Below are 25188 nucleotides of genomic sequence, written 5' to 3'. Positions count from 1 at the left end.
GCTCTATCTTTTGTCAATATAAAAAATATTAATTCAAGCTAATTTTATATAAATATGATGTGTCCGTGATTGTGCAGCCTCCGTTATTTTTCGAGAAATGACCGATTCTTAAAATTCTGGTTCCGTCTCTAGAAAATCATAATATGACAATAAATATCAGAGTAATAATATTGTTACGAACTTTAAAACATGGATATTAGCCGGTGAGCTGAAAGCCTAACATCGAAATCATAGAGACCGTTTGAGTTATCTTAAAATAAATAAGTGACTTCTTTCTTATAGTTAAGAAGTGGAGTAGAAATGAGAAGTAGGTAAGTTTATAAAGTGTTTGAAAAGGAAACAGAAGCTGTGAGAGAGAAGCTAGCGTTCTCAACTTCTTAAAAATGTTTCTAACTCTTTACACGGATAAAAAAAGCAGAAGCCAGAAACTTCTTCTCTCGAACAAACACCACCCTATAATGAGAACAAACTAAAAATCTAAACATACTGCCAAAATAAGAAAACGAAAAAAAACAATTGGAGGAAAAGGAAGACGACAAACGAAATCAAATCGGATGACGCTGGGATGGTTTGTCTGATCTAAGCCGTTGCGTTAGTAGATTTGAGGAGGTAGCAAGCCTTGGAAAGTGGACCAATCCGATCCAAACAATTGTTGTTACATACTTGCAACTAATCGAAAGTCACATACGAGACAAACTGGTGGGTAAGGTTGGCTGCAACAAAGCTCTGCCTTTTTTGTGGAGTTGCTCGCTTTTGTCGTCGACAACATAGTATGGGCTGGCTGCTTGTGTTCGATATCTAAGTGTTCAAAAAATCATCGATTGATCACCAGTTACGGTTTGAATGAGTTCGGTTTCGATTAAGTGTTAATCGAGTTAATTTTTAAAAAAAACACCGATTAATTGTTTTTGTAGTCGACAACATAATACTCTTTCTATACTTATAAGTAGTGTATGTCACCTGTTTGTACGTATTTTAAAACTCATATAAAGTATAGTTTCACAATGTTTTTTCAAAATTTTATTTTTTGGATAAAAATTTATATATCAAACTTTTGTTTAGAAAAGAAATTATTTTTAAATATATTATAAAATCATACTTTAAGAGAGTCTAAAAAAACGTGCCAAAAGAGTAACAACTACAATTGAATGAGCCAAAGGAGTATGAGCTAACTGATTGTGGGGGTGTTTGTTTCTGAGAAGCTGGAGCTGTTTCTCGCTTCTGCTTTTCTTGACCCGTTGGTGTAAAAAAACAGAAGCACTTTCGAGCAGTTCAGAATGCTAATTTCTCTCTGAGAGCTTCTGCTTATTTTCCAAACATTTTATCCACTTATTGACTTTTCACTTTTCATCCACTTTTGCACTGTAAGTCAGGGGTCACTTTTTTAAACTTGCCGAAACAACCCATGTGTTCAATATCTACGACAATTATTTCTGTTATATTCGTCGGATTGTAATTTGTGTGCATGTATAATGCAGAGATTTGGATGGAGTTTCTGTTGTGATTTACAACTGTATTATGTGGATTAAAGCGGAGGTGGACAAGTTAGTCACGGAGGACTGTGTCTCGACATGCAAAGGCTAAACAAATGTTGGGTCTTTTATTTGTTGGGGATTTGCGTTGTTATCTTTCCAACGACTTGTGCCTTTTCTTCGTGCTGAGATATTTGGACGATTTGAAACTGGAGAGGATTCGTTTCATGGCTGATGCAGTATGCAAAATGGAAAAAGTCGGATAATCCAGAAATTGATCCTGAATATTTTTTCAAAAGCTTAATTGATAATATTTAATCGGTTTATTAATATTAACAATAACGAAATTTCGTGTATATATAAATTATTTAACCAAAATCATTCATCTGTCTATAATATTTTCCAACTAACATATAATATTATTTTAAGTTTGTTCAATTAATTAAGTTATTGATTGAATCACGTTAAACATATAATATTCAAAGAGAATATTTTATTTCTGATTCGCACTTGAAAGTTTTTTTTAATAAAATTTGCTCGACTTTCAAAAAAAATGAAATTGCACGTGATATTGGGCTGATATACATTTCTCTGGGTATTGGGCTAACTCTACAAGCTCTTACCAGAAACCCTGAATCAAAGGACCACAACTTCACAACAACTTCTAAGAGAAAGCCCAAACTCCTTTTAATCTTTTCTGCTTTCAAGCATTTCTTCCAAGAAGGCAAAGAACAGCTTAGCAGCCAATCCTACACATTTCTAAATTCTAAGTCCTTTACTGTTTTATTAAAATTATTATTTTTAAAATTATATTTTTTTTGAATTATAATATTAATCATATATTATTATTCATAAAAAGAATATTTTGAAGATAATAATTTTAACTATACAATGAAGGAAACATCATGTTTTATTCAGATCTAAAAATGTGAGTTCATTCCATGATTATTCACCTAAGCTTTTATAGTACAACATTTAAGCCCGAGTCTGTCATAGGATCTAGCTAGGATGCAATCAGACTCATATGTTCAGATGTAATAAACACTCATTTACAACTCAACTTAAGTTATCTTCTTCTGCTTCTTGTCTTGCCACATTTTGATTTCAGCTTCTACCTTGGCTTTAACAGTTGCATGAAATCCAGGATATGGCTCATAGTGAAAGAACATGTGAAGTGCCTGCAAGATCAAGTATAAGAAACTTATTCTTCTTGCCAACAAATAATTTCCACTTAATTTATAATACAGCTAATGCAAATAACCTCGAGCAATACGAAGAATGTCCCATTACAAAGGCTTGCATCAGGTTGTCCAAAAGAGCTGGAGCACGTTTCTACGGAAGACAACAAATCAGATCCAGCTTATAAAAGAGTGGAAGCATGCTGATGAATACTGAAAAAGCAACAAAAATACCTCGAACACACCATGGCCAATGAATTGTCCAGTTCCGCAAAATAATTGAGCTGCTAGGACAACCTAAAATATATAGATGTACACATTAAAACACAAGTGCACAAGCAAGACTGTCTAATTATTCAGGATAATACCAGGCACTCTTCATTTAGAGTTTATGCTAAACCGGTAATTAATGCTGTCAAGTATCTAGTTAAAACTTTAGAGCTAAATTCTTTTAACTCAACCGTCAAAATGGGCTATAATCACACTGTGCAGGCACTGCTATGCATTTTTAGTGCTCCAGTCCCAGTACCCATCTCTCATTCCCGGTATTCCTCCATCAAACCTTCTTACTATTATATGATTTCCGAAAAAATGTCAGAGTTATCACTTATCTATCTGCATCCTTCAAGGATCTTGAATAATTCTCTACGTGCCTAACATCTGCAAGATTATTGATAATTGAAGGGTAATAACATGCTTTGAAAAAACAAGTATATGCGAGGTGGCTATCCTAAAATGAAGAGAATAAAACTCAACCTATGTTCACAAACTCAAAGGAAGCACAAACCTATCTGTTCTCCTATTCAAGTCTGATTTATAACACTTCTGCAATGTACACAAAGTCATAAAGTATAAACTTCCTTATCAAAAAGTTATATACTTCATCACTGCAATCTGTCACAATTTAACCAAGTCCACATAATATTTACAAGATCATACATTAATCTTTCACTCAACCAAAAAGAAACAATTTCAACTTTTAATTTTGTTACTTAACAAATAACAATTTACTAGTCCTACATGCTAATACCACTGGGCCCGACATTGAGGCTCTCGGGACCTTGGTCAAAATAGGCTTCCGAGGCCTTCATATATCCGGCATTGAGGTTGCCGGGACCTTAGTTACAATCCGCTTCCGAGGCCCTAATATACTTTTTCCACAACAATCCAATGATATAGAGGGCATTTGGATCGTGGGTGGGAATGAAAATCGGGAATGAGAAAGAGGGGTATGGGAATGAAGGTATGGAATAGGCATATCATGGGCTGTGATTCTGTGAAGGGAATAATTTACCAAATAAGATTCCTATTATATTCCATACAATAAATTTACTAATCCAAACACCAACGCATGGTTGCATGGTTTGAGGTTCTGATTCCCATTAACCGGCTCAAAAATCATGATCCAAACACACGGTAGTTATTCAACTAGAAACAACACAAATACATACAAGTAGGAGATGTAGAAGTACCTTCCAAGCTACAGAGAAGCCCAAGTACTGAGCAACAGAGCTGCCACAAACCCAACATGCAAAAAAAAGAAAAGCACCCAAACAACCAGCTTTCTTGTCAAGACAAACATAGAAGATTGCAAACGTCAAAGTCAGCAAAAACCCAACATTCAGAACCAAGTGTTGACCAAAAAGATCAACTTCAGAGAAGCTGGAAAATATTGGAGGGGTGAAGCTGAGAATAACTAGAGTAGTGAAGACAGTTGGCCATACAAAAAGCATGTGTAAATAAATGTTGACTGGGTTGCTGTGGTATGCTCCATAGAAAGCAAAGTGCTTCTCCAGATCAAACAGTTCTGTCTTGCCCATGTTGTGATCTGTTTCAGAGAGTAGGAAGATAAGAAAGAGATTAAATGTGAGGGAGTTTAAATTTCTGAATCTGAAACGGGAAGAAAGTTGCTAGAACGACCGAACTGCAGAGTGCAAATCAAGAAAGTCAAAGGACCGGAGGCCGGACATTACACTACTTAGTACTTACTACTTAGAATATTGTCAACATGAAATAATTTAGTTCGACTAATTAAAATAAAACTAAATGCAACTTCATGCATGCATCTCGTTCAAAGAATAGTTGCATAATTGCATGTGGTTATGACATGTTGCACAGTATTTTTACGATATTTTCTAATGTTTAGTATTTTCGTGAAATATTTTTAAAAAATATGATATTTTTGCAAAAATAATTTTGGATTTAGATATTTATGAGTATCCCCTAAAATTAATTCAGTTATTATACAATTTCTATTTGTTCATCTTTTTCCAAAGTTCACCGAAAAATCTGAATCAATTAAAATATATTAATAAAATAAAATTATAATCAATTTTCATATCATATATATCATAGATATATTTAAAAATATACTATTTAATTTATTTTGAGAATTTATAAATAAGAACAATTATAAATACAGTCTGTAACTACATTACACAGACTTTGATTCACAAACTTTTACACCAAATTTTCAATAATACGTAGAAAAAATTTGTAACTGAAAATATATTTAAAGTACACAACAGAAGATAAGATAACGTGCAAATTGTAAATTTACTAAATTAACGGGTTATATATCAAGCTGGCCACTCATTTCGTCAAAATGTCTCACTTTACCCGCCCATCTCATCGGGGACTCGTTTAAGCCACTATAAACCAAATATATATCATTTTACTCACATCACTATTTATACCTATTTAGTTAAGCAATATTTATAAAAAATCAACCGTTTGTTTTTTTACTACAAAACCACCTCGAGTACCTTCATAATTGTCTCTAGTATTTATCAAAATAATTTAGAAATTTCTAAAGCAACATAGTTAGAGAGATCACATAAATAATATTTATTACTAAATATTTTTTTCATAAATAGCTATGTTGCTTTTTAATTCCCGAATTATTTTGATAAATACTAGAGACAATTATGAAGGTACTCGAGGTGGTTTTGTAGCAAAATAACAAATATTTAATTTTTGATAAATGTTTAAGTAAAAATGTATGAATAATATTGTGGGTAAAATGATATATATTTTGTTTATAGTGGCTTAAATAGTCGCCAATGGGATGGATGGGTCAAATGAGATATTTTGACGCAATGAGTGACGAGTTTGATATAAAACCCTAAATTAACAATTCACTTGTTGCGGACCATCTCTGGCTGCTCAGTTCATGGGCTTGACTATCCAGGTTCTTTTTGAAGCCCAATTGATGCTGCTTGCTAGTAGCAGCGGAAGATGTGTCAACAAAAATAAATTTTATATTCAATATGTGGTAATTTTATATAATCTATTAATTAAATTTTGTAAAAATTATCAATATTATTTATTCAAATCACCTATTTTTAATAAATTCTCATTTAAAATCATCTTTGTTTGAGTATAAGTTCTTACACACACATATGAAATTTAATAATATAGTTGTGATAAAAAATTTATAAAATTATATTATCTTTTTCATGACATGTTAACATGAAGTTGATGATAGTAGTAACATATGCGATATTGCGATGTTTATGTAAAAAAATTTGTGATGGGTTTATATGTGTGTGTAACTTTATACATCAATTAGTTGCACGTGACATTAGCCAATTGAGATTTGTAATTAAGATTATTGTTAATTAATCTCAACCAATATAGAGTATAATCACTTCTTTCTCAATTTATAAAGGATAAATAATATGATAAAAAGAACGATCTTATGCGCAAAACACACCAATTCACGCTAAATATATTTTCTTTTTATATTTTAAATTATTAAATATAACAGAGCATACTTCTTTGCACTGAATGCAAGGTTGGCTAATGATTAATATTGCAAGAATGATAAGAAGAGTGAATGATGGGATAGAGAGAGTTTTCGTTACTCCCTCCGTTTCTTATTTCTTTTCCTGTTTGTGATGTCGGTACTGTTCATAACATGAGACAAATTACTAATTTACATCTAATCTATAAAACTATATATAGTCATGAGTGATCTTGTTAGATTCGTATTCACGAGTACTTTAATACGGTGAAATTTTTATATTTAATACTACTACGAAATGAAAAATATTAATGATTAAAAGTGTGTGTTGGCAAACGTGAAAAGTACAAACATGAAAAGTATTTAGAGACGGAGGGAGTATCTTTTATTTCTTCTCGAATTGTCTAATTATAAAATAAGATATCTTACAAATAGGACAAAATTAATATCAACTCCTTAGTGTAGATACGAGCTATTATATAAATTATATAATAATTTATTTATAAATAGGCACGTGTACAATATATTTAATAGTTAACAGTTCAAATATGTTAGAAAATTTGTTGAGTCGATCATAAATAATATTATATAAATGACTATTATTATAAGTAGAGTATACAAAACAAAAATAAGGACTTTTTTTAACTTTCTTTTTTGCAACCCGATAAGCATCACATGCAAAGATAAAAGGATATTCATGATAACGGAATGATATGTCTGACGATCGTTATAATTTTTTTGACGTAGTTCACACTTATAAAGTTGACAAATATCATAGAATCAACAGCATACACGATAATATATGACGTTCATTGCGAAGATGGAGAGTACCTGACATATATGATATCAATCAAGAAAGCGAGTATGTTTCAAATTATAGTTATGAAATCATTACAGATATAAATTGCTGACAGCCAACATAAAACTAAATATATTCAAGTTTATTATATGAGATTTGATGATCATTCTGGATTCTCTTGATACAGAATAATATATGACGTTTATTACGAAAAATTCGGAACCGACACATATGATATCAATCAAGAAAGCGGGTATATTTCAAATTGTCATATGAAATCATTACAAATACAAAACAGACAACCTGAAACTAAATATATTCAAGTTTATTATATGATATCTGATAATCATTATGAATTTAAAGTAATATTAATGTAAGCCAATAAAGATGATAACCAATAAGAAATTAGCATCATGTCAAAAATAATAATAAGAAATTAAGCATATCTAATATGTTATAATAATCTATAATCATTGTAAAAAACAAAATGCAAACAAATATATATATATATATATAAAACACCGAAAATCGAGTGTTGTCAAAATCGTAAATCTGATGATGAATATATTAAATATGGAACGAGGTGTTTCACAAATTTCTAAAAGATCATAAATTTTTGTCGACATCTTGACAAGTCTCTAGGTTAGATTATAAAATTTTTTGAACGAAGAAGCCTCATATTCGGATATTATATTTTGATGCTATTCATTGATATAAAAATTATTTTCTCAAAAAAATGACTAAACTACATTCAAATTCCTTTCAACTAGATTTTAGTAAGAGCATCTTCAACGGGGTTTTAAATTATTTTTAATATAATTTTATAATATATATATCTCATAACAAGTTAATACATTAAATACATTAATAATTTCAGCCCTACTTTTTATATTTGCTCTCCATTTTTATTTTTTATTATTGAAAAAAATTGCTGTAGAGAGAAATGAATAAAATTGGATTGAAGTGAATATTGTATTTAATAATAATAATTTAATAGCATTTAGATACTCTTTAAAAGAGAGCGGAAAAAGAAGACTCGCATTTTTAAAAGAGTTTGTCCGAGACCCTGTTTAGAGTTGCTGAGCATAGATCAGTTCCTTTCTTTCTGCCGCGGTTTATGAACGTACGGGTCATGATCAACATGCTGCATAATGTTAAGTGTCACGAAAGTTGTAACAACAGCGCGATTCTGCAACTCAATTTATCTTTTGCTTCTTCATCCTGTTACGTACGTTATTTCTAATTTAGCCGTTGCATCTCTGCAACTCACATTAGTTACCATATATATCCGTCGATCATCATAACTTAATTTACTAATTTAAAACGAAATTATTCATAAGAATTATAATGAAATGAAACAATATTTCTGGAGACCTCGCATTCTCATTCTTGACTAAATAATTTGATCCGAACTGTTTAACAGATTTTTACGCGTTACACACCCGTCCGCTACAAAATAATTGCAGGGAAGGGTTTTAGCATCCTGTTTCCAGAATTTCGATTACCTTCAGAATATCCCGGATCGATCTGCAAGAGTCATTTGTGGCTCCGGCCAAGCTACGTTTCTCATGCTATGAATTTAAAATGTTCAATAATCTTAAATAGGCCTAAAATTTGTTCGTGTTTGTTAAATTTTCGTCCGAGTTCATCTGAGTTCGGTTCGTTTACAGCTCTCTACCTAAAAGAGAACCATCCGCTAAAAATGTAAGCGAAATATATGCATCGGAATATACTCAGAACCTCCTCCTAACAACGATTCATATAAATAGAAAGCAGACGAAACCGTCGGAGGAAAAAAGCAAAAGAAGAAGCAAAAATGAAGAAGAAAAGGGTTTTAAATGCAGAAAAAGCTAAAAAAAAAGAAGTTGCACACTGCCCTTCAAGTCAAATTGCTTTCATCATATCACATTATCAATCTGCCTTCACTTGTTCACATACTAGCTACCTGCAATACTTGAATTACAGTTTTTTGGTCTCCGAATTCCCCGTTTTGCCCTTACCCTCCCCTATATAACATCCATTTCTCCCCCTCATTTGTCCATCACAATCACAGCTTCATCCCCCACAACAAAATCTCCCCAAAGGTGTGATAATCAACTCTAAAAACGTTTTTTATTGTCGAGAAATGAGACTGAATACTAGTATTTACAGTTAACGGTTAATGGTTGATGGTTATCAGTAGTCAGTAACTCAATTAATTCTGTTTTGGTTGTTTGCAGGAACTAACTAGAAGAATACACAATAAAAAAATGGCCTGCAGGCTTGTTTCTACACTAGGAGGCATCCTCTGTCTTATTTCGCTTGTTCATGGATTTGATGACGGAAGCTGGATGCAGGGCCGTGCCACCTTTTATGGAGGCAGTGATGCTTCCGGCACTATGGGTACGTTGTTATGTATACCATTTTTGTTTATTTTCGAGGCTCATAAATATATTTATTAGCTGATCTGTGAAAATTTGGGAACAGGTGGATCTTGTGGATATGGAAACTTGTTTAACACAGGGTATGGGACGGATACTGCAGCACTAAGCACTGTGCTTTTTAATGATGGCTTCAGCTGCGGAGCTTGCTTTGAGCTCAAGTGTATCAATTCCCCGAGATGGTGCAGATCAGGGTCTATTATAGTCACCGCAACTAATTTCTGTCCTCCTAATGATCCTGGCAACTGGTGCGATCCTCCCCAGCCTCATTTTGACCTTTCTGAGCCTGTGTTCCAAAAAATTGCAGACTCTACTGGAGGAGTTGTTCCTGTCTCTTACAGAAGGTCTTTAATTCTTTAATATAAAATTTAATAAACATAAATTTCAATATCTGATTCAGTCACCGTCATAAAATTTAGGAGAACTGGTAACTTAACTGTACGTAATTTCTTGATTAGGGTGCCTTGCGAGAAGAAAGGAGGAATAAGATTCACTATAAACGGACACTCATACTTCAACCTGGTACTCATCACAAACGTTGCAGGGGCGGGTGACATTAAGGCTGTATCGATAAAAGGTTCAAAAACAGGTTGGCTAGCCATGTCAAGGAACTGGGGACAGAACTGGCAGAGCTATACTTTACTTGATGGTCAGAGTCTGTCTTTCAGAGTCACTAGCAGCGATGGCCGTGTTCTGGAGTGCGACAACGTTGCCCCTGAAGGCTGGTCTTTCGGCCAGACCTTCAGTGGCGGGCAATTCTAACTCATCCAACAAGCCCTCTGCATCAGTAGATAATTGTCATATACATGTACTTGTTGTGTTGTATAGTGTGGTTTCTGGTTACAGAAGTGAGAATTAAGGCTCGTATTAAGAGGCTCACTTCAGTAACATGTGTGTTGTCTGGTTATTATGTTGGGAGAGAATAACAATAGGGGTGGTGAGAATATTAATCACCACCCTGGCCGCGGCTGCGGCTGGCCGCTGTATCTTGGAGGCAGCTAGCAGCTAGCAGAGCTCGTTGGTGAAGATGTGACTGGAGATTTTGTTGGGGGTCTGGATGGAGTCAACAAATTTGGCTGCTGATGCTAAAAATGACCTTAGCAATGATGATAATTTGTATCACTTGGCATGTATATCTAGTCATGACAGAATAAAGCAGAGGGCCTTTGTTTGTCTACTTATGCTTTCTTGTTTCTGCATACATTCTTCTTTCCGGCCTAGTTCATTTCCGATATAATTCACCATCCCTCTCATTTCTTTACAACTTTTTGCATTGCTTAGCACGTATTTTAAATTTTAAAGCACATATTTTTATATGAATCTTAAAATGTGTGTCAACCTCCGTCTATGAAAATAAACAGTATGCCTGCAAAGATAAACAACCTAGGGAAGAGATGGAGTATATCACACCACCTCCATCATGAAAACTCTAAGTAACAAAACATTTTATAGTGTACAAATTTAAGATCAAGGACAATTATATAGTGGGTGTTTGGGGATTGAACTTATGGGCTTAAAAGCCCGATAAGCCCACTTCACTTGTTAAACCTGCTGTTTGGCAAATGTAGGAGCGCTCAAAATAAGTTGGAGAAGCTCGGGAAAAAAAAGCTATAAACCCCGGCTTTTTTTTTTACTCCAGCTTATATTACTAAACACTTGTTTACTTCTCTCCGCGGCGGATTTTCTCATGCACCTCCTCTTCTTTAACTTCAGCACTTCTTCTTTATCTTTTTAATGCATAGTTTTTATATTTTTTATTTGTAAAATATTTTGTGTATTTTTTTTGAAAGAAAATATTTCGTGTATTAATAATAAAAGTTTTTGTATTGTTAAAATATATTTTTTTTGAAACTATTAAAATATATTTTTAAATAAAACAATTTATTTTAAAAAATTAGAGAATTATACAAACTTATGAGTTAAGTTATCCAAACACTTAAATAACTTATAAGAAATTATAAGTCATAGTATCCAAACACTTGTAATAGCTTTTAAGTCTAAATCAACTTATTAATTTTAATCCACTTCTTTATTTTAAGTAATAAGTTACTTCTTCTAAGCACAGCCAAACGGCCCATAGTATACATTAAAGAACAAGTGCCTGCATATTTTGTTTGGGGGTCTGGATGGAGTCAACAAATTTGGCTGCTGATGCTAAAAATGTCCTTAGCTATGATGATAATTTGTATCACTTGGCATGTATATCTAGTCATGACAGAATAAAGCAGAGGGCCTTTGTTTGTCTACTTATGCTTTCTTGTTTCTGCATACATTCTTCTTTCCGGCCTAGTTCATTTCCGATATAATTCACCATCCCTCTCATTTCTTTACAACTTTTTGCATTGCTTAGCACATAATTTAAATTCTAAAACACGTCTTTTTATATGAGTCTTAAAATGTGTATTAAGCTCCGTCTCTAAAAATAAACAGTCTGTATCCAAAGATAAACAACCTAGGAGAAAGAGGGGGAGAGAGTCAGAGATGGAGTATATCACACCACCTACATCATGAAAACTCTAAGTAACAAAACATTCTATAGTGATTACAAATTTAAGATCAATGATAATTATATAGTATACACCTTCCATCTCATTCATTATGATCACATTTTCCTATTTCGTTTGTCAAAAATAAATAATTATGAACAATAATTATGATCAAATAAGTAAATCTGAACGCGAACAAAATAAATGTAAAGCGTTGTGTGACATATTAACAGGTTTGAAATTATAAGAGTGATGACATTGGGCTCAAGTTTTTTGAACAACTTCCCATCCGATCCACATTTTAAAGTCCTGGACAGAAACTAAAGGCCCATCAAACCTAACCCAAGTCTCATCAGATTCGAGTTCTCACGTGAACCAATCATTTGTACAAGAAGGATGTTTAGATGGCCTGTTAGAAAATCGAATCCACCACATCGCAGAATCATCTACGTGTCACCACCGGTGGATCCCACAACTTGCTCAGAACCAGTAAGAAGAACGCAAAATATACGAAGATCAATAAGCAACAACAGCAAGATAAGGTGGATAAGGACCTTGCAGCACCATAGGCTGATAAGCATATCCAAAATCATGACATCAAATCACAGCCACTGGTTTCCACAGATCCAACTGCCTGATTTTTTCATTGAACCAAAGCCACGAATATGGTTTTAAAATGAAGTACAAAATGGCTACAAGGGCATACACTGAGAGCACCAGCAGAATACTACATTCTTAATCTGAGAAAACAATTATGGCTGCAGTCACCACCCAAGCTTCGGTAGCCGGTATCAGGCCGTGTGCCTCGAAGACGAGGTTCCTCACCGGATCATCGGGGAGATTAAACCGTGAGGTCTCGTTCAAGCCGGTGGCTTCAGGCTCATTCAAAGTTGAAGCCAAGAAAGGCCAGTGGCTACCTGGCCTAGCTTCCCCTGGTTATCTAGATGGCAGGTACTTTTGTGGAAACATGTTTACTTCTTGTACAATGTAAGTTTAGTGTGCTTAAGGATAGTAATTTACCTTTGTTTCTTCATTCAGTCTTCCAGGTGACAATGGATTTGATCCTTTGGCGCTAGCTGAGGACCCCGAGAACTTGAAATGGTTCGTTCAGGCAGAGCTTGTTAACGGACGATGGGCTATGTTAGGAGTTGCTGGAATGCTACTACCTGAGGTTTTCACCAAGATTGGTCTGATCAATGCTCCGGAATGGTACGATGCTGGAAAATCCGAGTACTTTGCATCGTCATCGACCCTGTTCGTGATCGAGTTCATCTTGTTCCACTATGTAGAGATCAGGAGGTGGCAAGACATCAAGAACCCTGGAAGCGTAAATCAGGATCCCATCTTCAAGAGCTACAGTTTGCCACCAGGTGAAGTTGGTTACCCAGGCGGTATCTTCAACCCTCTGAATTTCGCGGCTACTGAAGAGGCTAAAGAGAAAGAGCTTGCCAATGGTAAGTCACCAAGTCTCCTTTCTCCTAAACCATAGTTTAACATCTAGCAAATCTAATTTGCATTCATGAACTAGGAACTAATTCATGTGTTACAAATTTTACAGGAAGACTGGCAATGTTGGCATTCTTAGGGTTTGTGGTTCAACACAATGTGACCGGAAAAGGACCATTCGAGAACCTTCAGCAGCACCTAGCTGACCCATGGCACAACACAATTGTTCAAACTTTCAGCGGCTCACCATAGGCTAAAATCTCCGGACAAGAGTCGATTTAAGAAAAAAATCATGTTCATTTGTATTGTAAACCATGAATACATGATTTTTGACCGAAAATTTGCTTTATTGCGTACCTTTAGTTTCAATGTACAGAAGTAAGATTGCAATATTTTTCTACAAGCAAGTCCAATGGTTGTGATAAAATAAACAGAGTTATTGCTATAATTTAGTTACAGAAAGTGATTTTTAATGCTAAACTAAAATCATGTCTCCAACGGTTGTTGCTATATCTTGTCTATCGTAGCACAAAATATAGAACACCATCGGAGCGTTGATTTTTACTTTTTGTTCTATAATATAGCTATAGAACAAGATATAACACGATGGACTTGCTCTTAACAAGCTCCATCAACAAACAGAACACAATGAAACCTATATTATTATGCACAAGTTATGTAGTCTTCTTCCTTTTCTGCTCAACATTTAGTATACATATGCAATAACATAGAGCAGCACATATCAAGGCATGTTACTGTTAACTTTACAACTTTGTGCAGGAAAATAACAACTAATATAAGCTGCTTGATCTTGTGCATGATCCATAGTTACACTATATACCTCACAGCATTGAACCACCTCAAACATCACAAAATGTATTCTATATTCTAGCAAAACTTTTACCATCGATGTCCAAGAGTATTATTTCATAAGATGCGGACCTAAAAACACCTACAATTTGTAATCAATAGAGTTGTTGAGAATATTTATTTTTCCTGGAGTATATTAATTTTGGTTAATTAAATCTTGTTTCTATAATGACATATAGATATAAGATGGATGACATTCATAATCTTCAACGCTCCTACTAGATTCAAGACAACTTCCATCATCACATATTTAGCAAGTCATTACAACATATTTTCAACTATATGAACATACATTATTAACACAAAGTTCATATGATCCACGACTTCCTCCTAAAACACGCAGCATAAGCGAAATTGCAAAATCATACTGGATTAATAGATGGTAAAAGAACATATACCCAGTACACGTATGACATTCCCAGCTCTTCAGAGCCCTTGTTATTTCAAACTGAAAGACGCTATATATATGAAACTAACACATGTATAGAATCCTTAAGAATATAATTAAATGACAACGCAAAAATTATTCTGCACCTGAATAATAAGAATTGAGACAGTACATATACACATATAACTATGAGCATACATCTATGCTACATAAGCACGCTTCTGCCTGTATATATTATGTATGTATCCTCTCTAACATTATACTTTAGATCAAAGTGGATATGAGTTTCCAAGCATTTAAATCAGAATGAATTTAATACCTTCTATTGTGAAACAAAGATGGAAATATTCAGCGCTTCTCTACATGTCTCTCTCTGGCTTGACTAACCAATTCTACAGAGCTAACTAACAAAGAGTAACGTGTCATCCCAGAGCAGCTTCCTCCAGTTCCCGCTCTGTCAGTATCTTTGAGGAATGAATAAACTTTGTATTTGGAGGAGACTCAACTGCTTCCAAGTCTGTGGTTTCAACAGAAAACTCACCTTGGAGTGCATCAACAGTTCTTGTGATGAAATTTGTCCTTGGCATATATTCTTTCATGCAACATATGAAATCCAAGTGATTCCTAGCCTGAACATACATTGATGTGCACACAGTTACAGAAAAATTTCAAAGTAATGTTTTATGTAATTGCAAAACTTTCAGTGCAAATCTATTAATAACGCTTAATGTTCACTGCAGAACTATAAATAGCATCCCTATAAGAAGAACCCTGCACAAACAAAATTTAGAGAAAAAACAAGCCTGCACAAATACAAGTGATCAGCTTATGCCCTTACAATTTAACAGGCTCTGACCATAATATTCCCTCAGATTGCCGACTATAGGTTTGCATCCATCAGAAATAGTTACGTGGATTCTCAACAGAAGACAGTTGGGATGAATTGATTATTATGGTATATGCTAATAATGTTACCAATATATAGTAGGAACATTTGACAGGCACAATCAATGAAATGCCCTCAGAAGTTGATGTTTTGTTCATAGCTTAGATTCCTTTTCCCTCAGGCTTCAAAAGATACAAAACGGAACATATGTATTTAAATATTCATCAGTTATATATGTGCACTATCTTCCATTTATCTAAAGCTATAATGACATGTCAATACTCAACTAGTGATAGAACAGTTTAGATAGTGGTGGTGTTAAATGTAATTGTAGTCTCTCATATAGTAGAAGCTAAGAGATTGGGGACATACTAGTCTATATTCAGGAGCTCGTTTCGGAAGCTTGAGATAAGCCATGTTATTGATTTCATAGTCCCACAAAAACGATGTATGATGAATCCAACGATTTTTGGTGATAGATTGAGCATTTCCACCAAACTTGCGGTTGCCAAAGGCGTAATCTACATCATTCAAAAAGAATATTGAGTAACTTAAGCACCGACAGAATTTCAATGCATGATAAGAAAACTAAAGGTGTCATAAGCCACTGAATTGAAATAGATCAATTACAACTTCAGACATTGCTGACAGCTCGAAGCAATTTTATATATCACCTAATACATAGTTTGTGAGTTGAGGCAAACCAAACTCACGAGAACCTTTTAATCACTTATTTGGTGTATAGTAAAAAGGATGGGGCGGTTTGTTTTTTTTTTGTGTTGGGGGGTGGGGGTGGGGGTGGGGGTGGGGGGGATATTGAATTCATTTTCGATTGTAAGCAGTATAGAGTACAATGTATATACCATTCTCGCGGAGGACAAAATCACCAACTCCTTGAAATACTTTACTGTACAATAAGCTACTCCAGGACATGATAGGTCGAGGATATGGTTGAACTTCAGAAACATCATCCTTGTTGCATATGAATGTGACGAATATCGTACCAGTATCAACTATAACAGTACCTCCTCCGCTAAATCTTCTAATCACAGGAACTTTATCTCTCAAAACAGAATTGATTTCAAGAAGTTCGGCAGGTTTCCTAAGCAAGAACAATCATTTAAGGAATATTAGCATCTAGGAAAATATAGGTGAAGCACGCATGAGATGACGATCAACAAAAGACAACCCTGCGACAAATCTAGCCAGGTGGTGTCATCAGGGTCCTACAAGACCAGTTTTAGCAGCGCTGTCATTCAGTTCACGACTTCACGAATAATGATAAAATTAACGAAAAGCATCTATAGCAAGCACAAAATTTTCTCACACTTGGTAATAATTTCAGAACTAACTCGTTAGCTTAATAGCCTAACATATTTACGAAAACTCAAAAATTAATAAAGCATTGTATCCTTGATTCACTACAATAGTTAACCAAATGAATAAATATACTACTAAAATCAGCATGTCAGCATAAAGTATCACCATATTCATAACCAATTCAGGCCAGACGATGTAATGCACAATGAACAATATTAGCAACCAGTAGTCATATTATGTTTGGTCATCACCTTATTGCTCCCATAGTAAAGCTTCAACTTTTCAAGCAGTGGACAATTAAGAAGTTAATATGCATTTTAATTATTGAACTCAAGCTGACTAGCAAAATCCCAAGAAAGATAACTACAAAAGTGAATATAAAGAAAAAGTACACCCATCAATTAGCAACAAAAAATTTTTTTAAAAAAAATGAAGTGAAAAAAGAGAAATACCCAGAAATGCCCATAACAATGTGAGGTAAATTAGTTCCATCATTAATAATACACCAATTATGTGGAGAAGTACGAAGCAAACGCTCCTCTAAGTGAAGTTGCTGCAGTATTGGCACTCCTTTAAGTCTTATAAGTTTCATCAACGGAAGCGCCGCCATTGGAGAATTTGAGAGACCCTTTTGCTACTTATCTTCGTACGTGTGTGTATGAGTGAAGGAGTTTAGTTTACCGGAAATCGAGCCGCCGGAGCTCCGGCGAATGGTTAGGGATTGAGGGGGTTTTGGCGGAACCGGGATTTAGAATCCACCTGGGCTGGGCGAAAGAGACAGTATAAAATTCACAACCCAATACCTATATATAACATAATTTTTTGACTTAAAAACGAAAACAATGTTTTTGTTCTCTTTCGATCGTGACTCCTGCAATAATATAAACAAACAATGAATGCGAGCTCTGAAAGTAATATGCTTGCTAAAACAAAAACAGAAACACCAGCAAACAGTCAGAATCATCCACATTATCCAATTAATATTCGATAAGTTTGCTCTGTTTTTCAAATTGAACTACCTAAAATTGGGATCACAAAATAAATTATCTGACAAATGATTTAAATTATACAAAACGACTTCTGTATAAATTATACAGTATAATTAGAAAGCACATGGCAAGTTGGCGACCCTTTAAACTTTATAATTTCGCTAATTGACTGAGAATTTCGTATGAAAAATATACATAAAACTTATACATTGAATGAGTTTTACTTTTGCAGATACATAAAAATTATAAAAATCAAATTGATTGAGAAATAAATATTACATTGCGGAATGCGGAGCAAGAGCCTGGAGCCGCGGCGGAGCAGCGGAGCGGCACCGGTCGGCGGTCGGCGGTCGGCGGAGGCGCAGAGCGGAGCAGCGGGCTGTGAAGTGTGAAGATAACAGAGACAACACCGTGTCCCTGTGTAACTGTGTATTACGTTGGTTTAATTTGGTGGACACTGGACCTGTAATTAGGTTTTGTTTTGTTTTGTTGGACTAGCTTCGCTGAAACTCTATTGGGCTAGCAAATACATAAATAAATTTTATAAAATTTGTTTTGGTCTGGAGCTATAGCCCATCCCAGCCATGGGCTGGTTGCGCCCTGAAGATTTTCTTGGCGTTTGGGTCTGTGGACAGTATATAATCTGCTTCTATATATTAAATGGTAATCAAGGGCAAAAAGAGCCAATAAAATAATTGTGAAATATCCATTATATCCTTATTTTAATTGTAATTACAAAATTACCAATAGATGATTCATTTATTATACTTGAAATATTAAGTATTAGTAATTAATACATTTACATAATAAATATCTATTTAATTATAGTTGTCACTTATTTATGACTGTTTATTAAAAAAGAATGAAATATGTGAATTGAATTTTGAGATATATAAACTAACTCTCATGTAAACTCTGCGATCATAACTATTAAATCAAGATCTCTTGATTCTCATATTATCAAAAAAAAAAAAAAATTTGCATGTGCGGATACCTCAAATTAATTTCGATTTAACTTAGTGTTATTTCTAATATTATAATTAATTAGTTTTTATATTTTTAATGGAGTGATTTGTTTGCTAATCTTATTTTTAATCACACACACATATATATTTTTGTGTGTGTAATAATACAATCATATTTATTAATTTAGAGTTTTACATTAATTATTAACACTAAATTTCATAAGAAATACTCCCTCCGTCCCATTTTAATTGACACTTATTCCTTTTTGGGACGTCCCAAAAAAAATGAACCTATTAAACTTATTATTTTTGAACACTACTTTTCACTATTACACCCACTACTTTCTTCCACTATCTCTATTCTATAATAATATAAACACTATTACACCCACTACTTTCCTCCACTATCTCAAATCTATTATTAAAATTTTGATGGGTCCCACCACTTTACCAACTTTTCAACCTTTTTACTATCTTTTTCTTAATCTCCGTGAAAGTCAAAGCAGTTCAATCTTTTCGGGACAGAGGGAGTAGTAGATTTGATACGTCTTGTGTTAGAGAGCGGGAGTACAAAATTTTTTGTTTTAGGCATATATCTTGTGATCTAAAGAATATGATTGGTGATGGTGTTCAATAAAACTCCAACACTTTAAGTGGCAAGTCAATTAACAGCTAACTAATGTTCTAAAATTTGAATTTCGATTTGACTTGATAAGCTTATTGAGTAACGAGTATTCATATTAGTTGAAAATTACTTATTTAAAAAAATGAATATAGTTATAATTTGATTTTAGATATTAAATCATTAATTTATATATAGATATATAGATTGTATAATAATTTATAGTTTACGTTATAATATTATATAAACTTTTACATATGTTAGATAATTATGTTATCATGTGAGATTTTTTCCGTTTTTAACTTGTTCTTTATTTTTCAATTTAATGTATAATCCAAGTTGCCCAGATTTATTTATTCTTTTGGTAAATGAGCGCTACACCTTGTAAAATTTTATACCAAGAAAAGAATATTCACAACGAGAGGACTCCTCTCAAATTAAATCTCGAAGAACACATCTCAAAGAGGGAATGTCAATAGAAACTAAAATAACAAAATTTCCAACAGAGAAAAGAAGTTTTTGACTCAAGTTATGTTCAGCTTTATCCGAATCAAACTCAAAATCGAGTTACCAATCAAATTAATCGAATAATAGCATTGACTTGATGGTATTAAATATATATGAATGATAATCGTATTATATACTTCATTTGATCCATTATATAGGTTCGTTTGACTTTTTACATGTAATTTTAGGCGTTTTGCATGTGGTCAAACCTCCTAAAGATACGTATAAAGTCAAACGCCCTGTATAATGGACCAGAGGGAGTACAAGTTAAAATTTTATTAAATGCTAACTATATATTTGCTTTTGATTTATCTTTCAAAATTTATATTTATAATTTTGTTTTTAAAAATGCCAAAGTAAAACAAATATTTTTCAAATTTTATACGACAACTTTTAATTAATTTCGTCCTACAAATAATAACGAGCCCCCTGCATACACACTAATTTTCTAATTAAAATGCGTGTGTGAAGAAGCTGACTAATATTTCATAAAATATTTGTCAAAGTACCTCGTGTTGCAAAAAAATATATATAGATAAATCAATATACTTATATAAAGGAGAAGCGAGGGGCGTGTAGGTGGCGTCTCCCACATCGCTCTGTTCTATTTTTCTAATTTTCTGGAATTTTTGGATGAAAAATACCAAAAATTAGAACTACCTTTTTTAGTTTCGGATATATTGGAAGCAAGTTTCAGGATCTGATTTTGTTTCAGAATATTTATGGAATATAGTAGCTTGAAAGTTTTAATTTGATTTTGTTTCTATATAATATGATTTTGTTTCAGATTATTTATGGAATATAGTAACTTGAAAGTTTTAATTTAATTTTGTTTCTATATAAAGGAGGAGCGAGGGGCGTGTAGGTGGCGCCTCTCACATCGCTCCGCCGTTTTATTTTATTAATTTTCTGAAATTTTCAGATGAAAAATATCAAAAATTAGAACTGCCTTTTTTAGTTTCGGATATATTAGAAGCAAGTTTCAGAACTACCTTTTTCAGTTTCAGGTATGTAAAAAGCAAGTTTCAGTATCTGATTTTGTTTCAGATTATTTATGGAATATAGTAGTTTGAAATTTTTAATTTGATTTTGTTTCAGATTATTTAATTATGAGAAAGAGTAGCACATAAGTCTCTCTGCACCTATAAATACCCCTATAGATTGTAGGGTTTTGGATCATCTAAACACAACCTCCTATATTTCAATTTCAATCTAATTTTGTTTCAGATTATTTAATTATGGGAAAGAGTAGCACACAGGGTTTTGGATCATCTAAACACAACCTCCTCTCTTTGAATACCACAACCCTACCTCTCTCTGGTGATAGTTCTCTTGCTCGATTTCCAACTCGGTGGTGCCGTTCTTCTGCGACGATAAGTGAAGGATGTTTATACAGTATTAAAAAAAATAAAGGTTATTGCAAGCAAAGGTAGTTATAGACCGCTATGTGGAAGTCAACAAATCCAAATACAGGAAAATAATATAGTCTTGACATGATATTGATGGATGATATCAATAAATTAACTATTAGTGATGTATGTTTGTTGGTTATTCGTTTATAATATTTGTTTTGTTCATCGGACATGTTTGTTGTTGTCAATTTTTATATGATTTACTTTGTATACATGAAAGAATTATTCATGAATAATCTGTTTGCTCCGTTCAAGCAATTTTTAAGTGAAGGTTGTTTATACAGTATTAAAAAATAAAAATCCTTACAAGCAACAGTAGTTATAGACTGCTATCTTACATATTTATGTTAGATGTTTTCGTGCACAATCAATAAAAAAAATTGGAAGAAGGTGCCAATGTAATAACATGATTATTTTTAAAAAAACACAAATTAATTTGTTAATACGTGTATAAATTTATTTTCATTTTTTCACCATGAATTATATTCCAATTTTATATATTAGTATTGGTATTACATCAAGATTTTTATAGCATAAAATTTATTTTATCCTATAAATAATAACTTGGAAACATTAATATACATTTTATAGACAACCACAAAATTATTGCATTCTACAAATATTAATATTGAATTATTAATATAACTTTTATAAGCCGCCGCAACGCGCGGATTCTCAACTAGTTATTTTTAAAAAACAACTTTCTACAATAACACGCATCTTGTGCATGAGCATTGTGCGGATAATTATTTTAAAATAAAAACATTCTGCAATAACATACATTTTCTGCATCACGGAAACACATGTACAGATGAAACGCATCTTTTATTTACACTCATGTGCAACTTTTTTATACGCATTCTTCAAATTGTTTTGAAAACACTTATCGCGCATTATCATTTTGGACACGCTCTTCCAAAATTATACTATCATTCTTTTATCTATTAGTATCGAAGAAAAAATATATATATAATAATTTCTATGTTAAAATTTATAGTGCAAAAGATAAAAATAAAAATAGATATTGAGATATATTTTTGATACGTCTGATATTTAGTTTCCTCTATTATCTTAACATATCAATAGCGAATCTGTTTGATTATCTTTTCCATCTAGGTTTTATGTCATCAGTGAGTTGCTAAACGCAAGTATAATAGTGCACAAAACACGCTAAACACATTTTATATGTAATCTAAATTACATGAATAATTTACTATAAAATCTGTTAATGTACATGAATTAGTGGTCCGGAATACAGGTTGGTCTGGTCAAGAATTAGATGAACTTGTGACTGGGAATTTTGTTCTTGCAAGTATGTGTCATATGCTCATATAAAGACAGCTCACCTCTGTAGTCTGTATTACTCAACATAGTCTGGACGCTTTGACTTTTAATGCATATTTTAAATAATTTTTGTTTGATCATTTAATTTTTAAGAAACATTTTTAAGTATTTTGAGCAGGTAGTTAAAAATATTATTTTTGTTTTTCTGATTAAAAATATACATTTAAAATTTTATTTAAAAAAAATTAATCAAAAATAATAATTTTTTATCATCCGTTCCGTCTACCTAAAAAATGTCTCAAAATGTCTGAATAAAATAAAACAGGATGGGAGTAGTAGCGACCAGCAAGGCAAAGCATGCATTGATTAAACATTGCTCAGAAACAACTAAAGGGGGGGGGAAATTAGAGTAAGAACGCATTAACAACTAAAGCTATCCTCGACGAGCTCACAGAACTCGAAAAAATCAATAAGTCCGTCCCCGTTTCGATCATAAATTTTAATCATCTTCCGATATTCTGTTTCTGAAAATTCTTTTAAGCCCAGCCTCTTGAGGACTCTAGCTAACTCCTTTTGGTCTACATAACCATCACTATTCTCATCAAACAAATCGAAAGCTTGCTGGACTTCCCCTAGGCTTGGCTCATTCACATTGAACATATTTGCTATCTCATGTGAACTAAATCTCTCTTGCAACTTCTTGTCACAATTTGGGTGGCTAGAAAGTCCTAATCTTTCCATTACCATCTCAACTTCTGCTCGTAATATCCACCTAGTGTCTCTGCAATCATGATTATCGTCGTTAGAGTGAGGATTAGTCCCCTTGGCGGAATAACATTTCCATGTGACATAGAGGAAGTCTAGTGAGGGCTGAACAAAAGATGAATAGAAGTCGTCGTATAGTTCTATTAAACAACATAGAACCATAAACAATACGCTAATGCTGACAAGTGATGTGAGGCTAGCTGACTTGATTCCCATCAAGATTATTCCCCCTACTGAAATTGCTTTACTCATGGTCGTTTCGAGATGAAAGAAATATAATAGTAGATGAGGAAAAAAGAGAGGTGTAGAAGAGTGACTGAGCTGTTGAATGAGTATCTTCTGTGAGAAGTATAGATTTATGGTATTGCATTTCAGCATTTATAGATAGATGGTCTGGTATTCATATTGGCCTATGTGAAGGTAAAAGTCATTCAAAGCCTGAGGAAAATGCATAGAAAATCGGCAAAGTAGTCGGTAGATAACATAAGCTTTCCAAGACAAACACCCAAAGTTGCACGAAGCATCTCGCCTATTTCCTTGGCCGCAATTATTGCTATAATTATATCTTGTATGCGAAGCTAAGGAGAAGTCGCCAGTCCTTGTTTTCACTGAAGAAATCAATAGTTAAGAGATAGTGTGAAAAGAAATACTTATTGCTAAAGCTGGGATATTAAGTCACTTCTGTTATGAAAAGTGTGTATTTCATTTTAACTGATATAAAGAGATAAAGAATCAGTTCAATGTTTAATCCAAGCAAAGAAGACAACGGAACTAAAATCCAGGCCTGAACTGGGCCTGTCGAGGAATTTTCCTGGTAGTTTCTTGGATATTGTCACTTGTACGTATTATACTTGGTTCAGACGTCAAATTTCTGAAAGTTCATTAGCTGATAATTACTTTTGCTTTATCAATCCGCTTCAAACATAACACAGATTATTGTAACTTTCGATTTAATGAACAAAACAAACATGTCACTATCATAACGTAAATATATATGCTACACAATTACAAGGAAATTTCATGGTATGATAAGATCTTTCACAGAAGCCATGAAGTCAATAAGCTTTTCCTGTATAGCAAGCTTCTCGGGGATATGATATGTTTGAACTTCAGGACCTTGTTGCATGTAAATATATATGACGAATATAGCAGTAAGTCTTTTGATCACGCAGACTAATCTCTTAAAACAGTACCTCCACCACTAAATCTGCTGATCACGCGGTTAAAGTCATGTACGTGTCGTAAAAGTGAGAATCGGATATAACAAGTGAAGTCAGTATAAGGATTATCTGAATATTAATCCCGATTAAATAATTGGATGATTAATTGAATCGAATATTTAATCAATTAGGTGAGTTACAAGATTAATCATCAACTTTTAGAACAAAGCTTAGAATGGAATCCATTTTTAGTTCAGGAGGTTTGCTAAGCAAGACATGAGATGATCGATAATCAAGAAAAGATGACCACGACGGAACTCAAACCTAACCATGTGACGCCACCAGGGTCCAGGGTCCTAACAAATCAGTTGTAGCAACCCCGGTCCAGGAATTCATAAATGGAGCTTAATTAACATAAAAATGCATATCTTTATATAATATTACTCTCTTACAAGTTAAAAAAAGTTTCATAAT

At 33.3% G+C, this 25188-nt stretch overlaps 4 protein-coding genes and 1 pseudogene across 6 annotated transcripts; 2 read left to right on the top strand and 3 right to left on the bottom strand.

The window, feature by feature from the left end:
* Positions 1 to 2373: 2373 nt before the first annotated feature.
* Positions 2374 to 4649, bottom strand: LOC108196119 (2-hydroxy-palmitic acid dioxygenase mpo1-like; annotated as a pseudogene).
* Positions 4650 to 9126: 4477 nt separating this feature from the next.
* On the top strand, positions 9127 to 10791 carry LOC108196118 (expansin-A1). Its single transcript, XM_017363234.2, has 4 exons — positions 9127 to 9278; positions 9414 to 9576; positions 9661 to 9958; positions 10073 to 10791. Exons 2-4 carry the CDS (start codon positions 9444 to 9446, stop codon positions 10374 to 10376), a joined length of 735 nt encoding a protein of 244 aa, XP_017218723.1. The 5' UTR covers positions 9127 to 9278; positions 9414 to 9443; the 3' UTR covers positions 10377 to 10791.
* Positions 10792 to 12709: 1918 nt separating this feature from the next.
* Positions 12710 to 13949, top strand: LOC108196117 (chlorophyll a-b binding protein 4, chloroplastic). The gene is made up of 3 exons (XM_017363232.2): positions 12710 to 13051; positions 13139 to 13554; positions 13659 to 13949. The coding sequence occupies exons 1-3, from the start codon at positions 12855 to 12857 to the stop codon at positions 13796 to 13798; spliced, it is 753 nt and encodes a 250-aa protein (XP_017218721.2). The 5' UTR covers positions 12710 to 12854; the 3' UTR covers positions 13799 to 13949.
* Positions 13950 to 14898: 949 nt separating this feature from the next.
* On the bottom strand, positions 14899 to 18477 carry LOC108195017 (uncharacterized). Of its 3 annotated transcripts, XM_017361953.2 has the most exons (6): positions 18279 to 18461; positions 17463 to 17881; positions 16554 to 16792; positions 16063 to 16211; positions 15346 to 15433; positions 14899 to 15258 (listed from the first exon to the last, which is right to left on the bottom strand). In XM_017361953.2, the coding sequence occupies exons 2-6, from the start codon at positions 17618 to 17620 to the stop codon at positions 15227 to 15229; spliced, it is 666 nt and encodes a 221-aa protein (XP_017217442.2). In that variant the 5' UTR covers positions 17621 to 17881; positions 18279 to 18461; the 3' UTR covers positions 14899 to 15226. The 3 variants fall into 3 exon arrangements, with proteins under 3 accessions (XP_017217442.2, XP_063937439.1, XP_063937440.1); XM_064081369.1 differs by having other exon boundaries at positions 14899 to 15433; positions 18279 to 18459; XM_064081370.1 differs by lacking the exon at positions 17463 to 17881 and having other exon boundaries at positions 14899 to 15433; positions 18279 to 18477.
* A 4732-nt stretch (positions 18478 to 23209) lies between these two features.
* Positions 23210 to 23806, bottom strand: LOC108195015 (probable calcium-binding protein CML46). The gene has a single exon (XM_017361952.1). It carries the CDS (start codon positions 23804 to 23806, stop codon positions 23210 to 23212), a length of 597 nt encoding a protein of 198 aa, XP_017217441.1.
* Between the last annotated feature and the right edge of the window lie 1382 nt (positions 23807 to 25188).

This window comes from Daucus carota, chromosome 7 (genome assembly GCF_001625215.2).
Source record: "Daucus carota subsp. sativus chromosome 7, DH1 v3.0, whole genome shotgun sequence".
Classification (NCBI taxonomy): domain Eukaryota; kingdom Viridiplantae; phylum Streptophyta; class Magnoliopsida; order Apiales; family Apiaceae; genus Daucus; species Daucus carota.
This window is presented reverse-complemented; position numbering and strand designations above follow the sequence as displayed.